Below are 13,920 nucleotides of genomic sequence, written 5' to 3' on the forward strand. Positions count from 1 at the left end.
ACTTGGGAGGCTGAGGTAGGAGGATTGCTTGAGCCTGCCTGGGAGGCGGAGGCTGCAGTGAGCTAAGATTGTGCCACTGTACTCCACCCTGGGTGACAGACCCTGTCTCAAAAATAAATAAATAAATAAAAGAGAAAATTGTCTACCAGGAAGTTCAGGGAGATAGTTCACTATGTGTTTGAAGCAGAGTAACTTGCGTGATGAGGTACTAGGGTCTTGATATGGGAATTGGACCATCATTTTCAGTGATAAGACTAAAAATGGATCCAGGTGGGAACATGAAGGGAGAGTTGCCCAGATTAAGGGTACGTGGGAAGAAAGAATGGTTAAATATGCTTGTGAGATTGAAAATGCTTGGGAATTGGAGAAATGCTTAGTTGAATGTGGTAATAAATTCAGTTTCAAGGGAATAACGGCCTCTGCCTCCTTTTGAGGCATTTATACTCTAACACAGTGGTTGTCAAGCTACATGTTAGAATCACTAGGGAGCCATTTAAAAACAAGTTTACAAGACTTACCCTCCAAAGATTCAGCTTTTTAGAGGCCCCCAGGTGATTCTGTGATGTAGTCAGCATTGAAAGCTACTGTTGATAGCTTTTACCACTCTGGAGTCAAAGCCTAGGCACGTGCATTTTAGCGAGCCACACAAGTGATTCCTACCACCCAGATTTGAGAAGTGTTCTTAGTAGAGGTTGGGTGAGCAATGTTCATTTTGATTTGAGATTAAATTGAGAACTCTCGAAAGGCCTTGAAGTGATGCAGTAATTCAGTAATTTCGTGTTTATTTTCAAACTAATTATTGGTTGTATTATTACTGAGGTTCTTTTACCAAAGCTGTACTTTGAGCCTTTGAGTGGTTTCACCATCATGTGTAAGTGGTGGAAATACCAGTTCAAAGAAAATCAAAACAACAGAGTGGAGCAAAGATTGGCAAATGTTTTCTGTAAAGGGCTCAGTGGTCAATATTTTAGGCTTTGCAGATCTTAGTCTCTGCTGCAGCTACCAAACTTAATGCAGTGGGAGAGCAGGCACAGCCAGTGTGTGAACAAATAGTCAACCCTGATGTAAAACAAGACTTCTTTTCTAAGCCTCCTTCTGCTGTTCGCCCCAGGGGGTGAAGGCCCATGGTGGGACTGTAAGAGATCCATAAGGACCCTCGGTACTGTAGACAGTGATAGGTCTCTGGGTGTGTGCATGCTTTATTTTCTAGTCTTTGACCTGCCAAAAAGCTGAAACTTATAACTATTATACTACTGTTCAATTACTTGAGGGGTGGGGTGTTTGATTCTGTGAGGATAGAAAACCAGATTGATTTGAGGACATGGCTGGATTTTGTACTTATTGAAATTGAAATGTGGGTCTTTATGACATTTGTATACTTCTATTGTTTTAAATAGGAATTTTATGGAGAAAATGTAAAAGAGTCTCCTGATTATGAAAGGATCATCAATCATCGTCATTTTAAGAGGATACTAAGTTTGCTTGAAGGACAAAAGATAGCTTTTGGTGGGGAGACAGATGAGGCCACACGCTACATAGGTAATGGAAATTCTCCTTTTCCTAAGGGAAGATAGCAATTTGGCAGTTTTTGCTGACACTGCTTACTAACACTAAATAAACTATTAAATATGCAGCATTTAATTGTTAAAGTACTAAATACTGCTTTCCGTTATACGATAGCTTTTGTTATAAACTATTTAAAATGTCTGTGTTTCTGTGTGTTGAATGATGCCACCAGTGTTGCTCCAGTTGTTCATATTTACACAAAGCTACTTTTTTCTTCCTAACAACCCTGAGAAGCAGAGTAGAACTTGTAATTACCTGCAGTTTGCAGACAGGAAAACAGCACAAAGAAGAAAATAGCTTGGCCACTATTCTACCACAAACCAGTGACAGTACTACTCCAGAAATAATGTTTTGGTCCATCATGCCTGACCTGATTATTTGTGTACCTTCTTTATGCTTTCTCTTCTTTGCCTTGAATATGTATTACTTTGAATGTTAAGCACGTTTTTCTAGAGTAAAATGTAAGGTGACAGAAAAGTTAGACACATTTGGACTTGGCTGGCAAAGAAGCTGTCCCACATAGCTTTACTTATCCCCTTTATTAGAAAAGATGCTACAAGTTGCCCCCTCCCAAAAAAACCTTAACATATTGAAATAAGAAGCAGAAATTGATTATTTTATAATTAGCAGTCCCAAGGTTCTCCTGAGCTGGATAATTCTGTGGCTCAGTGGTACCATCAAAAAGCCCTGATTTTTTGTACTAGGGTGTAAAAGAAAACAATCCCTGTACCTTCTATCTCTCTTGGTGGTGGCCCAGATTGAATTGGGGAATACATCTGTAGAAAAAAGAGAAAACAGACTCTAATTGTTTCACCTCTCTGTTCTCCCATCCTCAGTATGTCCACATTGCCCATTTCTAGGCTAAGAATGGCAAGGAGAAGGGGCTATCCTGAGTAGCTCATAGACTAAGGACTTCCCCCTGACTTTGAGCTAGGATCATCTTACCTGAGCACAGCTATGCAGAGGAAGTAGACAACCAGCCCAAATTGGTTCTCTAACTTGAGGAAGATGTGGGCAATGGATTTGGGGTGGCAGCTTATATAGCCCTAGAAGTGGTACTGCAGGAAGCCATCCCCAGCCATGTTGCCAAGATGCCCTAGTAGAAACTAGGGGTAAAGGAAAAGTGCCAACTTGGTAGATGACTTCTCTTTTGGTTGACGATCCAGTTTATTATTTATAGCATCTTTTGGAGTACTGCCAGTTGGTGACTTATGTTGGCAGCAGATGCTGGGACACTCTGCATAGCCTCCTCAGCATCTGTTTCACCCACCTTTCTTGTGCCTCTTCCCCATGGTAGATGGAACACTGAACTAAGGCTTAGGGAAATTTGACCATTTAAACCTGTTTTCTTAATCTATCTAACAGAGTTGTAATAAAGATTAATGAGATAATATATATGAAAGCACTTGAGTTAAAAAATAGTATTGATTTGATTCACAGAGGAGCTGTCTTTGCTCCTAGAAAAAGCTGTCCACAGAAAAATGTTAAGTATAATCTGCAGTTAAATACATGCATGGCTGTGAACAGGGTTAAGTATGAAAAAGATATATTTGATTGTATATCGTTCCCTTGGTTTGCACAGGTACCCACAGGGTTGTGATTCACAGGCTTTGGAGACATTGAGTATTTGCACAGTTGATCCACATGCTCAGGACTTTTCAATAGATATGACTTGGGTAGGAGAGGGAAAGGGATCGATAGGTGACTCAATGAAAGAACTGTAAGATGAGAGTTGTGCATTTTTGTCTAAGCATTTTCATTTTGTTTATTTTCTTTTAAGCCCCAACAGTACTTACTGATGTTGATCCTAAAACCAAAGTGATGCAAGAAGAAATTTTTGGACCAGTTCTTCCAATAGTGCCTGTGAAAAATGTAGATGAGGCCATAAATTTCATAAATGAACGTGAAAAGCCTCTGGCTCTCTACGTATTTTCACATAACCATAAGGTAAGCTTTAGAGAGAACAGCTCACTATCGTACGTGACTGTCAAGAGTCATGTTCCTTCTTTGCTGTAAACTGTGCAAAAAAACAATGTAAAACAATGAGGTGTTTTTTTGTATAGTATCAGAGTCCACTAAGTGAGGTTGCATTCCAAGGCTGCTGTCTTGGATAATAGGCTCTGGGGTTATCACAGTCTCCATTCCCTTCCTCCCTGGGGTTATATCTGAGTCTGCAGGGGTGAGTGTCGCAGGGTTTATGATTCACAAACATCTCCTGTATAATTTGAAGACTTAATATGTGCCAGCATTAAACGCTTTTCTGATGTTAATCCACAGGGCATTGCTGAATGCAAAGACAGCTCCTCTGTGAATCACATCAATGCTGTTTTTTCTTAACTTGAGTGCTCTTGCCTGCCCTGTGACCAAAATGGCATTCACTGCCACTCAGAGGGGGTTGTGTGGGACAGAGACCCTTGACATTGTCACATAAGTGGCTGTGATGTCACGGATTTTAGTTTCTCACATTACATTAGCTTCTTGTAGAGTGGTGGAACTGCATCACCTGGTTGAGCAGTTCTGCCACTGTCTGCCTGGCTCACTCATTCATGTCACTAGGGGACCAGCTGCTACTAAGACACAGTGGCTTCAAGGAGGGCAAGTAGGTTCAGAAGCCCTCTGAAGAAGCGGGAAAACTAGAAGGGAGAAGAGACTGGTCAAGATCTGAGGAGTTCATAAGCCAAATGTTTTCTGGAGAGCTTCTGATGGTAATGTACAGATAGTCATGTGACACCTTTTAGAGCTTGTGATGCTATTAAGATACAGATAGCTACAGGCATTTGAAGTGAGACCCAATGTGTGGGGCTCAGTAAAGACTTGGTTATTACAAAACAATGGTTTGACATTGAAAACCATGAATAATGTGGGCAGGAAGGAACCCTGAAGCCGAAGGTCGGCTGGCCAAGGCACAAGTCAGGTGTGGAGCACTTCCCAGCAGTGGGTCACCTGAGGTCACTACTGTCCAGACTTGACATTTGCCATGAAGAACTCTCAAGGGCTTGCTGGCACCCAAGTGAAATGGCATTTACTAGTCAAATGTTCTTGTGCTTTTCTGGGTCTTAGGCCAACCAACCATTTAATTCTTAAATAGGATGTTAAATCTATAGTCTTAAATATTTTTTTGCATTTTACAAAGACTAAATAATAACCCTTAATCATATGTTACAATTTAGAGTGAGAAAAGAAAGAAACAATAACAGTTTTTAAAGCTGGAATATAGTTTAAACTGTCCCCTTATAAAGAGCCTTTTGCTGCTGTGCTGGGGAGTACAACTCTCGGTGGTGGGTGAGTAGGCCCAGAGGTTTGGAGCTGCCTCCCTTTTTGCACTAGATGTGTGTCCGAGAAGTTGGGTATCAGTCGCTTTGCTAAATTAACCACAGTTTAGATTGTTTGTCTATCTGTGGTGTCCCCAGACTCAAGAATTTTCACTGACACAAAGCCAGAATGTGCATGCTTTGAACACATAACTGAGCACACAGCCCTCTGTGTGGCAGGGCCTGAGTGTTCCCTGAGAGGCAGCTTCACTGACCTGGATGCCTTTGGTCTGTCCTCAGCTCATCAAACGGATGATTGATGAGACATCCAGTGGAGGTGTCACAGGCAATGATGTCATCATGCACTTCATGCTCAACTCTTTCCCCTTTGGAGGAGTGGGTGAGTCTTACTTTCTCCTGCTCATAGTAGATATTTCGAAAGCACCACCATTTCACAAGTGGATTGTTTGGGCTGTTGAAATAGCCAGCTGCTGCATACCCTGATTGTCGTCTCCTGAGGGAGGCCTTCCCTGGTTACCCAGTTGACTGTGGTTTTCCCGCTTTCCCACCCGCCCCTCCAGCACAGGGCGAATGTCCCGTCACTCTCCTTTTGTCAGCAGCACTGACTGACCACAGTTGTAATCATTGCTTTGTTCACTTCATTGATTTTGTTTATTGTCCTGCCATATTTAGGAGATTTGGGAACCAAGACAGGTCTCAAATTAATTAACAAGATCTTGTTCTCTCTCTCTTTTTTTTTTTTTTAATGAGGTAGCAAATAAAAGGTTCAGAATGCCAGGGGACAGACCGCAGTTTCAGGAGTTTTTAAATGTGCCTTTGGTTTCTGCTCAGTTCTTACCTGCATTGTTGGGAAGAGCAGCCTCTCCTTTAATTGTTTTGTGATTTGAGTAGAACTAGACACCCCCTGTTCTAGAGAGGGTGGGCAGGAAAAAATTCATTCTAAGTGAAGCTTTGTGGCCATAGCCTGATCCTTACTGTTCCCTTTAGAACATGACTTGCCTCCCTCTCTGACATGTGATATGACTGACTCAGCTTTTTCTCCTTTGGGACGTAGGCTAGGTGGGCTTCTCTACTATCTAATAGAGATATTACAAAATAGCCAAGATGAAAACATTCTCATAACAAAAAGCAAACCATAAAAGCCACTGTCTTGAAGCCCTGTTCTATCATCTCCCTTTGTAATACCATAAATCATTTGCTCCATGGGATGGAATGGCCCAGTTTGGCAGGACTGCCTGTTCCTGGTTAAGGAAATCTTGTTCTATGTCCAAGGAGCCTTGACCTATAGCTACAGGTCATTGTCTAGGAAGTAAACATGGCCAGCAACCCGCACAGTTACTGTGCACATACATGGGTGAAGGACAGGCAGGAAGAGGCCAAATCAGTAGGTCTTGGCAGATCCAAATTGGAAATAGTGGTGGCTTGGAGACGGCGGTAACGGGAGATAGTGGAAAGGGAAGTGGGAATTTTTTGAATCAAGCAGCAGGATTTGCTGATGGAGTGAATGTTGGAGGAGGGGGTGAATGAAAGAGGATGACTCCTGGGATTTTGGCTGGAGTAACTAATAGTTTTGTAGCCCAAATGCTTAAAAGATTGGACTCCATTGTCTCTAGTTCCTCAGCTCACCGCATAGATCCTGGCATCCACTGTGCTACTGCAGCAGTCCACTCTGTAATTGTTCTATATGGTGTCTCCAGTGCCCTCTAATTGCAAATCTAAGTGACTTGGGTTCAGTCCCTGTCCTGCTTGACAAGGTAGCCTGTGGCATCATTGACTATACCATCTTATTTAAAACAAAACAAGGCTGGGTGCCATGGCTCATGCTTGTAATCCCAGGACTTTGGGAGGCTGAGGTGGGCAGATCACTTGAGGTCAGGAGTTCAAGACCAGCCTGACCAACATGGTGAAACCCCGTCTCTACTAAAAATAAAAAAATTAGCCAGGTGTGGTGAGTGCCTGTAGTACCACCTACTAGAGAGGCTGAGGCAGGAGAATCACTTGAACCTGGGAGACAGAGGTTGCAGTGGGCCGAGATCGCACCACTGCACTCTAGCCTGGGCAGCAGAGCAAGACTTCATCTCAAAAATAAAAATAAAACAAACAACATATTATATACTTATAAAAATCAAAAATACAAAAAGAAGACCAAAAAAAAACAGGTCTACTGTCTTAGCAAATTTCAGGCATATAATACATTAATTATAATAGTGGCCATGCTGTAAAAAAAAGTAAATAAATAAATTAAAAAAACAAGCCTTGACCCCCAAATGTAAAAGGAATACAGGTTTTATTAAGAAAACTTGGAAAAGATAGAAGATCCCAAAGAATAAACATATACGTTACTCATAACCCCACTATATAAAGATAACTGGTATATGTCTTGCACATACATGCACACACATATACACAAACACTTGAATATTCTATTCAAAAAGGTATCATTATATATTCTGTACCCTGTATGTGACAGGATAGTGTGACAATTTCCCATGTCAATATTCTTGCATGTCATAATTTTAGTAACTGCATACTCTTCCATCATACTAATGTGGCATATTTATGTAACCAATTCCTAGTTTCAGATTTCAGTTTTTCTGGCGTGATTCTTATGTAATGTATCTTTATGCAATCTGATTATTTCTTTAGGAAAAATGTCTAGAAGTGTAATTACTGTGTTAAAAGGGCTTATACAGTTTTCCAAATTGAAAAACATGGTTTTTTCTTCTAATTCTCAAAGTAACATAGACACAGGGGCAGAAAGTCTAAACAGTTAAACTTTAAAGAAAAATGTAATAACCTCCCAGGCGTAAACACTATTAATATTTTGGCATATAGTTTAGATTTTTCTTTCTTTTTTTGAGACCAAGTCTCACCATGTTGCCCAGGCTGAAGTGCTGGTGCAATCTCAGCTCATTGCAACCTCCAACTCTCGGGTTCAAACAATTACCCTGACTAAGGATCCCAAGTAGCTGGAATTACAGGTGCATGCCACCATGCCCAGCTAATTTTTGTATTTTTTGTAAAGACAGGGTTTTGCCATGTTAGCCAGGGTGGTCTCAAACTCCTGGGCTCAAGAGATCCACTTGCCTTGGCCTTCCAAAGTGCTAGAATTACAGGCTGAGCCATCACGCCTGGCCTAGGTTATTCTTTAGAAATGCATTATCTTTAAAGCTTTTGATACATATTTCAAGTGTCTTTGCAGATTTCTGCCACCTCATATTCCTGCCAACAGTATGTGAGCGTTTACTTCCTTATACCCTACTTCTGGATTATTCCATTACTAAATTTTTAGACAGAAAGAAAAGGGTCTTACTTTAATTTGTAGTCCTTTGATTATTAGTGAGTTTGAATTTATTTTTAGTACCCTCGTGAATTTTCTGTTTATATCCTTTGATATTTTTGCTGTTTTCACGTCTTCCTTATTGGTATATAAATAGTCTTTTTTTTATAAGTAAGAAAATCCTCAGTCCTGTCTGTAACACATATCCCTTTCCAGATTTTAATTTTATCTATGATTTGAAACATTTATTATATTTTATTTATTTTCTGAGACACAGTCTCGCCCTTGTCACCCAGGCTGGAATGCAGTGGCACTATCTCAGCTCACTGCAACCCTCACCTCCTGCCTCAGCCTACTGAGTAGCTGGGATTGTAGGCACTCGCCACCACACCCACCTAATTTTTGTATTTTTAGTAGAGTTGGGGTTTCACCATGTTGGCCGAGCTGGTCTTCAACTCCTGATCTCAGGTGATCCACCCTCCTCAGCCTCCCAAAGTGCTGGGATTACAGGCGTGAGCCACTGCGCCCGGCCTAAACCTGTGTGGCTTTTTGGTTTTTGGTTTCTGATTTGGAAAGTAGGCTTAGGAAAGCTTTCCCTGCTTCAGCATTATAAAAATATCATCTGTAAGCCAGGCGCAGTGGCGCATGCCTGTAATCCCTGCACTTTGGGAGGCCGAGGCACCTGGCCAACATGGTGAAACCCTGTCTATACTAAAAATACAAAGGAATTAGCCAGGCACGGTGGCGCTGCTGTAATCTCAGCTACTCAGGAGGCTGAGGGAGGAGGAGAATAGCTTGAACCTGGGATGTGGAGGTTGCAGTGAGCAGAGATCGTGCCACTGCATTCCAGCTTGGGCAACAGAGCGAGACTCTCTTAAAAAGAATAATAATAAATAAACAAATAATAAAATAAATATCTGCAGTTTCTTTTTCTTTCTTTTAAATTTTAACATTTAACCATGGAGTTGCTCAGGCATGTTAGCTTACACCTATAATCCCAGGACTTTGAAAAGGCAAGGCAGGTGGATCACCTGAGGTCAAGTTCTTGAGACCAGCCTGGCCAACATGGTGAAACCCCATCTCCACTAAAAATACAAAAAAAATTAGCTGGGCATGGTGGCAGATACCTGCAGTCCCAGCTAGTCTGTAAGCTGAGGCAGAAGAATCGCTTGAACCCGGGAGGTGGAGGCTGCAGTGAACCGAGATTGCACCACTGCTCTCCAGCCTGGGCAACAGAGTGACAGAGTGAGCCTCCGTCTCAAAAATAAGAAATAAAAAATCACCATGGAGTTTACTTTAGAGTGCTGTATGATGTAATAATCTGCCTTTTTTTTTTTTCAAAGAGTGAACTAATTATGCTGGCACCATTTTTTGAAATAATCATTCTTATACCATTGGTACACATGTTTGGGACATTCTTAGGGTTTTCTCATCTTTCTGGTTTGTTTTTTCCATGGGCCAGTACCACAGTTTCAATTGCAGTAGTTGTACAGTTAGTTTTCTTTATAAGTGATACTTAGTAAGTGCTTATTACATGCCAGGTGCTGCGGTTGAATTCCTGCCTTTCTTTCTTTTTTTTTTTTTTCTTTGAGATGGAGTCTTTGTTGCCCAGGCTGGAGTGCAATGGTGCGATCTCTGCCTCCTCAGTTCAAGTGATTCTCCAGCCTTAGCCTCTCAAGTAGCTGGGACTACTGGTGCGCGCCACCACACCCACCTAATTTTTGTATTTTTAGTAGAGACGGGGTTTCACCATGTTGGCCAGGATGGTCTCGACCTCCTGGTCTCATGATCTGCCACCTCAGACTCCCAAAGTGCTGGGATTACAGGCGTGTGCACCGAGCTCAGCCTTCTTTTCTTTTCTTTTTTGAGATATGGTCTCCTCTGTCACTCAGGCTAAGTACAGTGGTGCAATCATGGCTCACCACAGCCTCAACCTCTTGGGCTCAAATAATCTTCCCACCTCAACCTCCTGAGTAGCTGGGACTACAAGTGTGCACCACTGTGCCTGGGTAATTAAGAAAAATTTTTTTGTAGAGATGGGATCTCACTATGTTGCCCAAGTTGGTCTTGAACCCCTGGGTTCAAGCTACCATCCCACTTCAGCCTCCCAAAATGCTGGGATTACAGGTATGAGCCACCGCGCCTGGCCAAATGCACACATTTTAGAGACAGACAGCTAATAAGTTGTCTTATTGAAACAACTAAGAAACGAGCCAAAGTTGCCTGACTCTAAAATCCGCAAATTCAACCAACTCAGTAGCTTGCTCTTTAGGATACAGCACTATTGAAATATCTAAACATTAAAGTTTCTCATTATTATTGTTTTTCAGTGTTTTCTCTAGTTCTTATCTAAATTTATTTTTCCAGATGATCTTTGGAATCACTACCTTCTCCTACTCAAAAAGAAAAACAAACAAACAAAAAAAAAACCTTCTGAAATCCCCTGGGATTTTGATTAAAATTGATTTAAACTTAAATTATTTTGGGAAGAATTTGTATCTTTAAAATGTGGAGTCTTAATGGGAATATGTTATATCATCTCTTCATTTATATAACACTTTTATAACTTTCAACAAAACTGTAATTTCCTTTATGTCAGTTTTTTGCTTTTTATTTGTTTATTTTTTGAGACAGGATCTTGCTTTGTTGACCAGGCTGGAATACAGTGTGGCTCAATCAGAGCTCACTGCAACTTTGAACTCCTGGGCTCAAGCAATCCTCCTGTGGCAACCTCCCAAATTTTTCCCAGTCTCTTACTACCTTGGTTATGTCATTGGCTGGCCCCTCCCTCATTCTTTACCCTCCCTCATTGTCAAGGTTTCTCAGGGTCTTGTCCTTGGGTCTCTTCTCACACCAGGGCTGCTTCATGAATGATTCCTTCCTGCAACCTGGCCCTGGTAAACTGCTCCCTGGTCTCTGGTCACCTGTGTCTTACGTCACACATGCCATTCCCTCTGCCCAGCAGACACTGCTCCCCTTTGTGCCTGTCAGTTTGTTGTATACACAATGAATTAGAGAAATGAAAACTGTCACAGAGCATGGCTTTGTGGAAGGCAGAGATTTATACTTGTTTATTATCACCTAGCTGTGCAACTCTGTCACTCTTATTTTCTACAGGCTTAGAGAAAACAGGTGGGTGAGTGGGGCCATGGGTGAATGAAGCCACACGGAATCGTGGGAAAAGAGCATACATAGCATTCAAAGTCTGATCGGGGTTCAGGTTCTGGGTTTGCCACTTATAAGCCATGTGACCCTGGGCAAGTTAACTGACCCTGTAAACTCCCTTTCTCTCTCTGGAAATGAGGCTGCTGATAATTCACCAAGTGGGATTGTGGTGAGAATTATCTTAAGAGAATGATTTAAACTCTTAGCACAGTCCCTGGCATATATGAGGGCCACAGCCCTAGCAGAGGTGCAAGTCCTTGTCTTGCTCTTGGAAAGCATCCTGTTTGACAGGGACATTGACTTTTCCAAGGAAGTTGGTAATGACTTCCTGAAAAGACATAATTCGGCTGTCAGAGAGGTTCAGTGGGGGTGCCTACGAAGCAGGGAGTGCATGTGGGCTTTCTTGGTCATTGTTAGACAGAAGTAGCTTGCATCATCTACAGTGAAGCTTGCTTTGTCTGTTCCCTTTACTTCAGGTTCCAGTGGAATGGGAGCTTATCATGGAAAACATACTTTCGATACTTTTTCTCATCAGCGTCCCTGTTTATTAAAAAGTTTAAAGAGAGAAGGTGCTAACAAACTCAGATATCCTCCCAACAGCCAGTCAAAGGTGTACTGGGGAAAATTTTTTCTCTTGAAACGGTTCAACAAAGAAAAACTCGGTCTCCTGTTGCTCACTTTCCTGGGTATTGTAGCAGCTGTGCTTGTCAAGGTGAGTCCCTATTACCCATGAGTGCCATTCGTTCTGGTCCTGGCTCGATGGCTGCCAGATGCATATTCTAGCAAGATTCTACATTAACTTGTAGAGTCTTAAGACAGGGTCAGTGAACCACAGCCTGTTGGCCAGCTACCTGCTTTTGTCACTAAAGTTATTGGAACACAGCGGCACCCACTTATCCACAGCTGCTTTCACGGGATGGTGACAGAGCTGAGTAGTTGCAACAGAGGCTGAATGGCCCTCAAAGCCTAAATTGTTACAGAAAAGTTTACTGACCTCTGGTCTAACAGTTAAAATGGTGTAGAACTTGCTTGCAAAATTCTGAGCTGTCTAACCCTTTGATCCTTTTGGTATTGGATTTTCCTTGTCACTTCCAGCTTTGTTCTTGAATGTGCATGAAGTCAGCTTGCCATGGAGATGGAGGCAAGAACTCTGGTGGATGGTAGTGCTGGTGAAGGAGCTTTGGTGAGGGATATTTTACTAGGTTTGAGTGCTTTTCCCCCAGAGTTGACTACCTGATAAAGTTTATCTTTAGTGATCAGTCATGATAGAGGTGGGCTTGCAAAGAGGCCTTCTCAAGGCAGTTTTCATATCTTGGGGTAAAAGAAGAAATCCATGATAATTAAAGTTAAGATGGAATGAGGAAGGTGACTATGTCTGTGGCACCCTCAGCGGAGATAAAATTGAAAATATCGACCACATTCGTGAAGAATGGGCTTGGAAAAGGCAATGGAAATAGCTGTGTTTATATTTTGTTTAAAATTTGAAGGAGGATTGGCTCATCTTACAGTATCTCAGCTTTAGTGGAATTGGAGATAACAGGTGCATTTGAAATCATTTGGGTTTTCTCAGAAATACCAAGCTGTGCTGAGGAGAAAGGCCCTGTTGATTTTTCTGATAGTTCACAGACTGCGTTGGTCCAGTAAACAGAGATGAACAGCAGATTTCAAAACCCAGCCCTGTCTGTTAAGAGTGAGGTAGGAACTTCTTGTTTTCTTTCTCTATATAAGGTGGGCCAAGTTGGGGTATGTTTTCAAGGGCTTTTTTGGTTTGTTTTTGTTTTTTTTTCTACAGTTGGAGGCTTAGGGGTTATTGAAAAAAGAATGCTTAACTTACTTGTCTCTAGACATTTTGGACTTGGGCCCAGAGTATCAGGGTGTTAAAACTCCACTTATCCACAGTGTTAAAAGGGTTGGGCGACCCGCTCGGAATCTAAGAGAAGTCTGAGAGGCAGTGGCTTAGTTGGGTCCAGGTGAAGCATACATCATTTCTAGGAACAGGGTAGCCGAGTGTGAGCCTCGTTTCTCTTCCCTATCTACTCAACTCTCCTGGAGGAAGTGCCAGCTGACTGAGACTTGTCACCATCTATCTACTCTCTTCTCTCCCTTCCTGAGGCTGGAGGTATGGTCAGAGGCTTGCTTGGGTCTCTGATCATTATCTGCCTCTTTTGTTATTATCCCAAGACCTCGGTTCCCCAGCCTGATAGTGCATTTTGGTTGGGATAGAATTTTTTTAGCTTCATGGAAAATATGGAGGTCCAGGCTGAGTCTGCATTCTCTAGGCTTACCAAACTCCCAAGAAGCTCCCCCAGGTACAGTGCCCTGTGCCAGGCAGGTTTGAGTTCCCAAAATGGTTTGGCAGACATGTTTCTCTGTGAGGGTCTAGAGAAGCAGCAATATATAAAACCTTTAGCAGGAACAAGAAAATGTGTTTTGATTCCTGGCTTGATGTTGACTTAATTATGACCTTGGGCCAAAGCCTTTTTTGAGCTCTTCCTTGGGCCTCAGCTTGTTCATTTATAGGATGAGGGAGTAGATGTCAGTGATTCCCCAGGCCACTGTCAACCCTCTCTCTCAATTCTCATTACCATTAGCTGTTAATATTTCTTTGGATTCAGTCTGGAACCAGGTAGAGATTTG

General features: G+C 42.0%; 1 protein-coding gene and 1 non-coding gene across 44 annotated transcripts in view; both read left to right on the forward strand.

The window, feature by feature from the left end:
* The window catches only part of ALDH3A2 (aldehyde dehydrogenase 3 family member A2), a 178,016-nt gene that overhangs the window by 119,758 nt on the left and 44,338 nt on the right, over nt 1–13,920 (forward strand). For 28 of the 43 annotated variants that reach the window (XR_013535609.1, XR_013535610.1, XR_013535608.1 and 25 more), the window contains 4 exons: nt 1,398–1,539; nt 3,347–3,513; nt 5,118–5,217; nt 11,760–11,995. Coding sequence is in view for 33 of the 43 variants with exons in the window: in XM_054257014.2 (XP_054112989.2) it covers nt 1,398–1,539; nt 3,347–3,513; nt 5,118–5,217; nt 11,760–11,995 (645 nt within the window). In the remaining 10 variants the exon portion in view is untranslated. Of the gene's footprint in view, nt 1–1,397; nt 1,540–3,346; nt 3,514–5,117; nt 5,218–11,759; nt 11,996–12,853; nt 12,979–13,920 lie in introns of all 43 variants that reach the window. The other 15 variants (XR_013535615.1, XR_013535618.1, XR_013535617.1 and 12 more) reach the window with 2 other exon arrangements.
* On the forward strand, nt 2,238–2,344 carry LOC118154354 (small nucleolar RNA SNORA31). Its single transcript, XR_004744221.1, has one exon. It is a non-coding gene; the product is annotated as a small nucleolar RNA SNORA31 (small nucleolar RNA).

This window comes from Callithrix jacchus, chromosome 5 (assembly GCF_049354715.1).
Source record: "Callithrix jacchus isolate 240 chromosome 5, calJac240_pri, whole genome shotgun sequence".
NCBI classification, from domain to species: domain Eukaryota; kingdom Metazoa; phylum Chordata; class Mammalia; order Primates; family Cebidae; genus Callithrix; species Callithrix jacchus.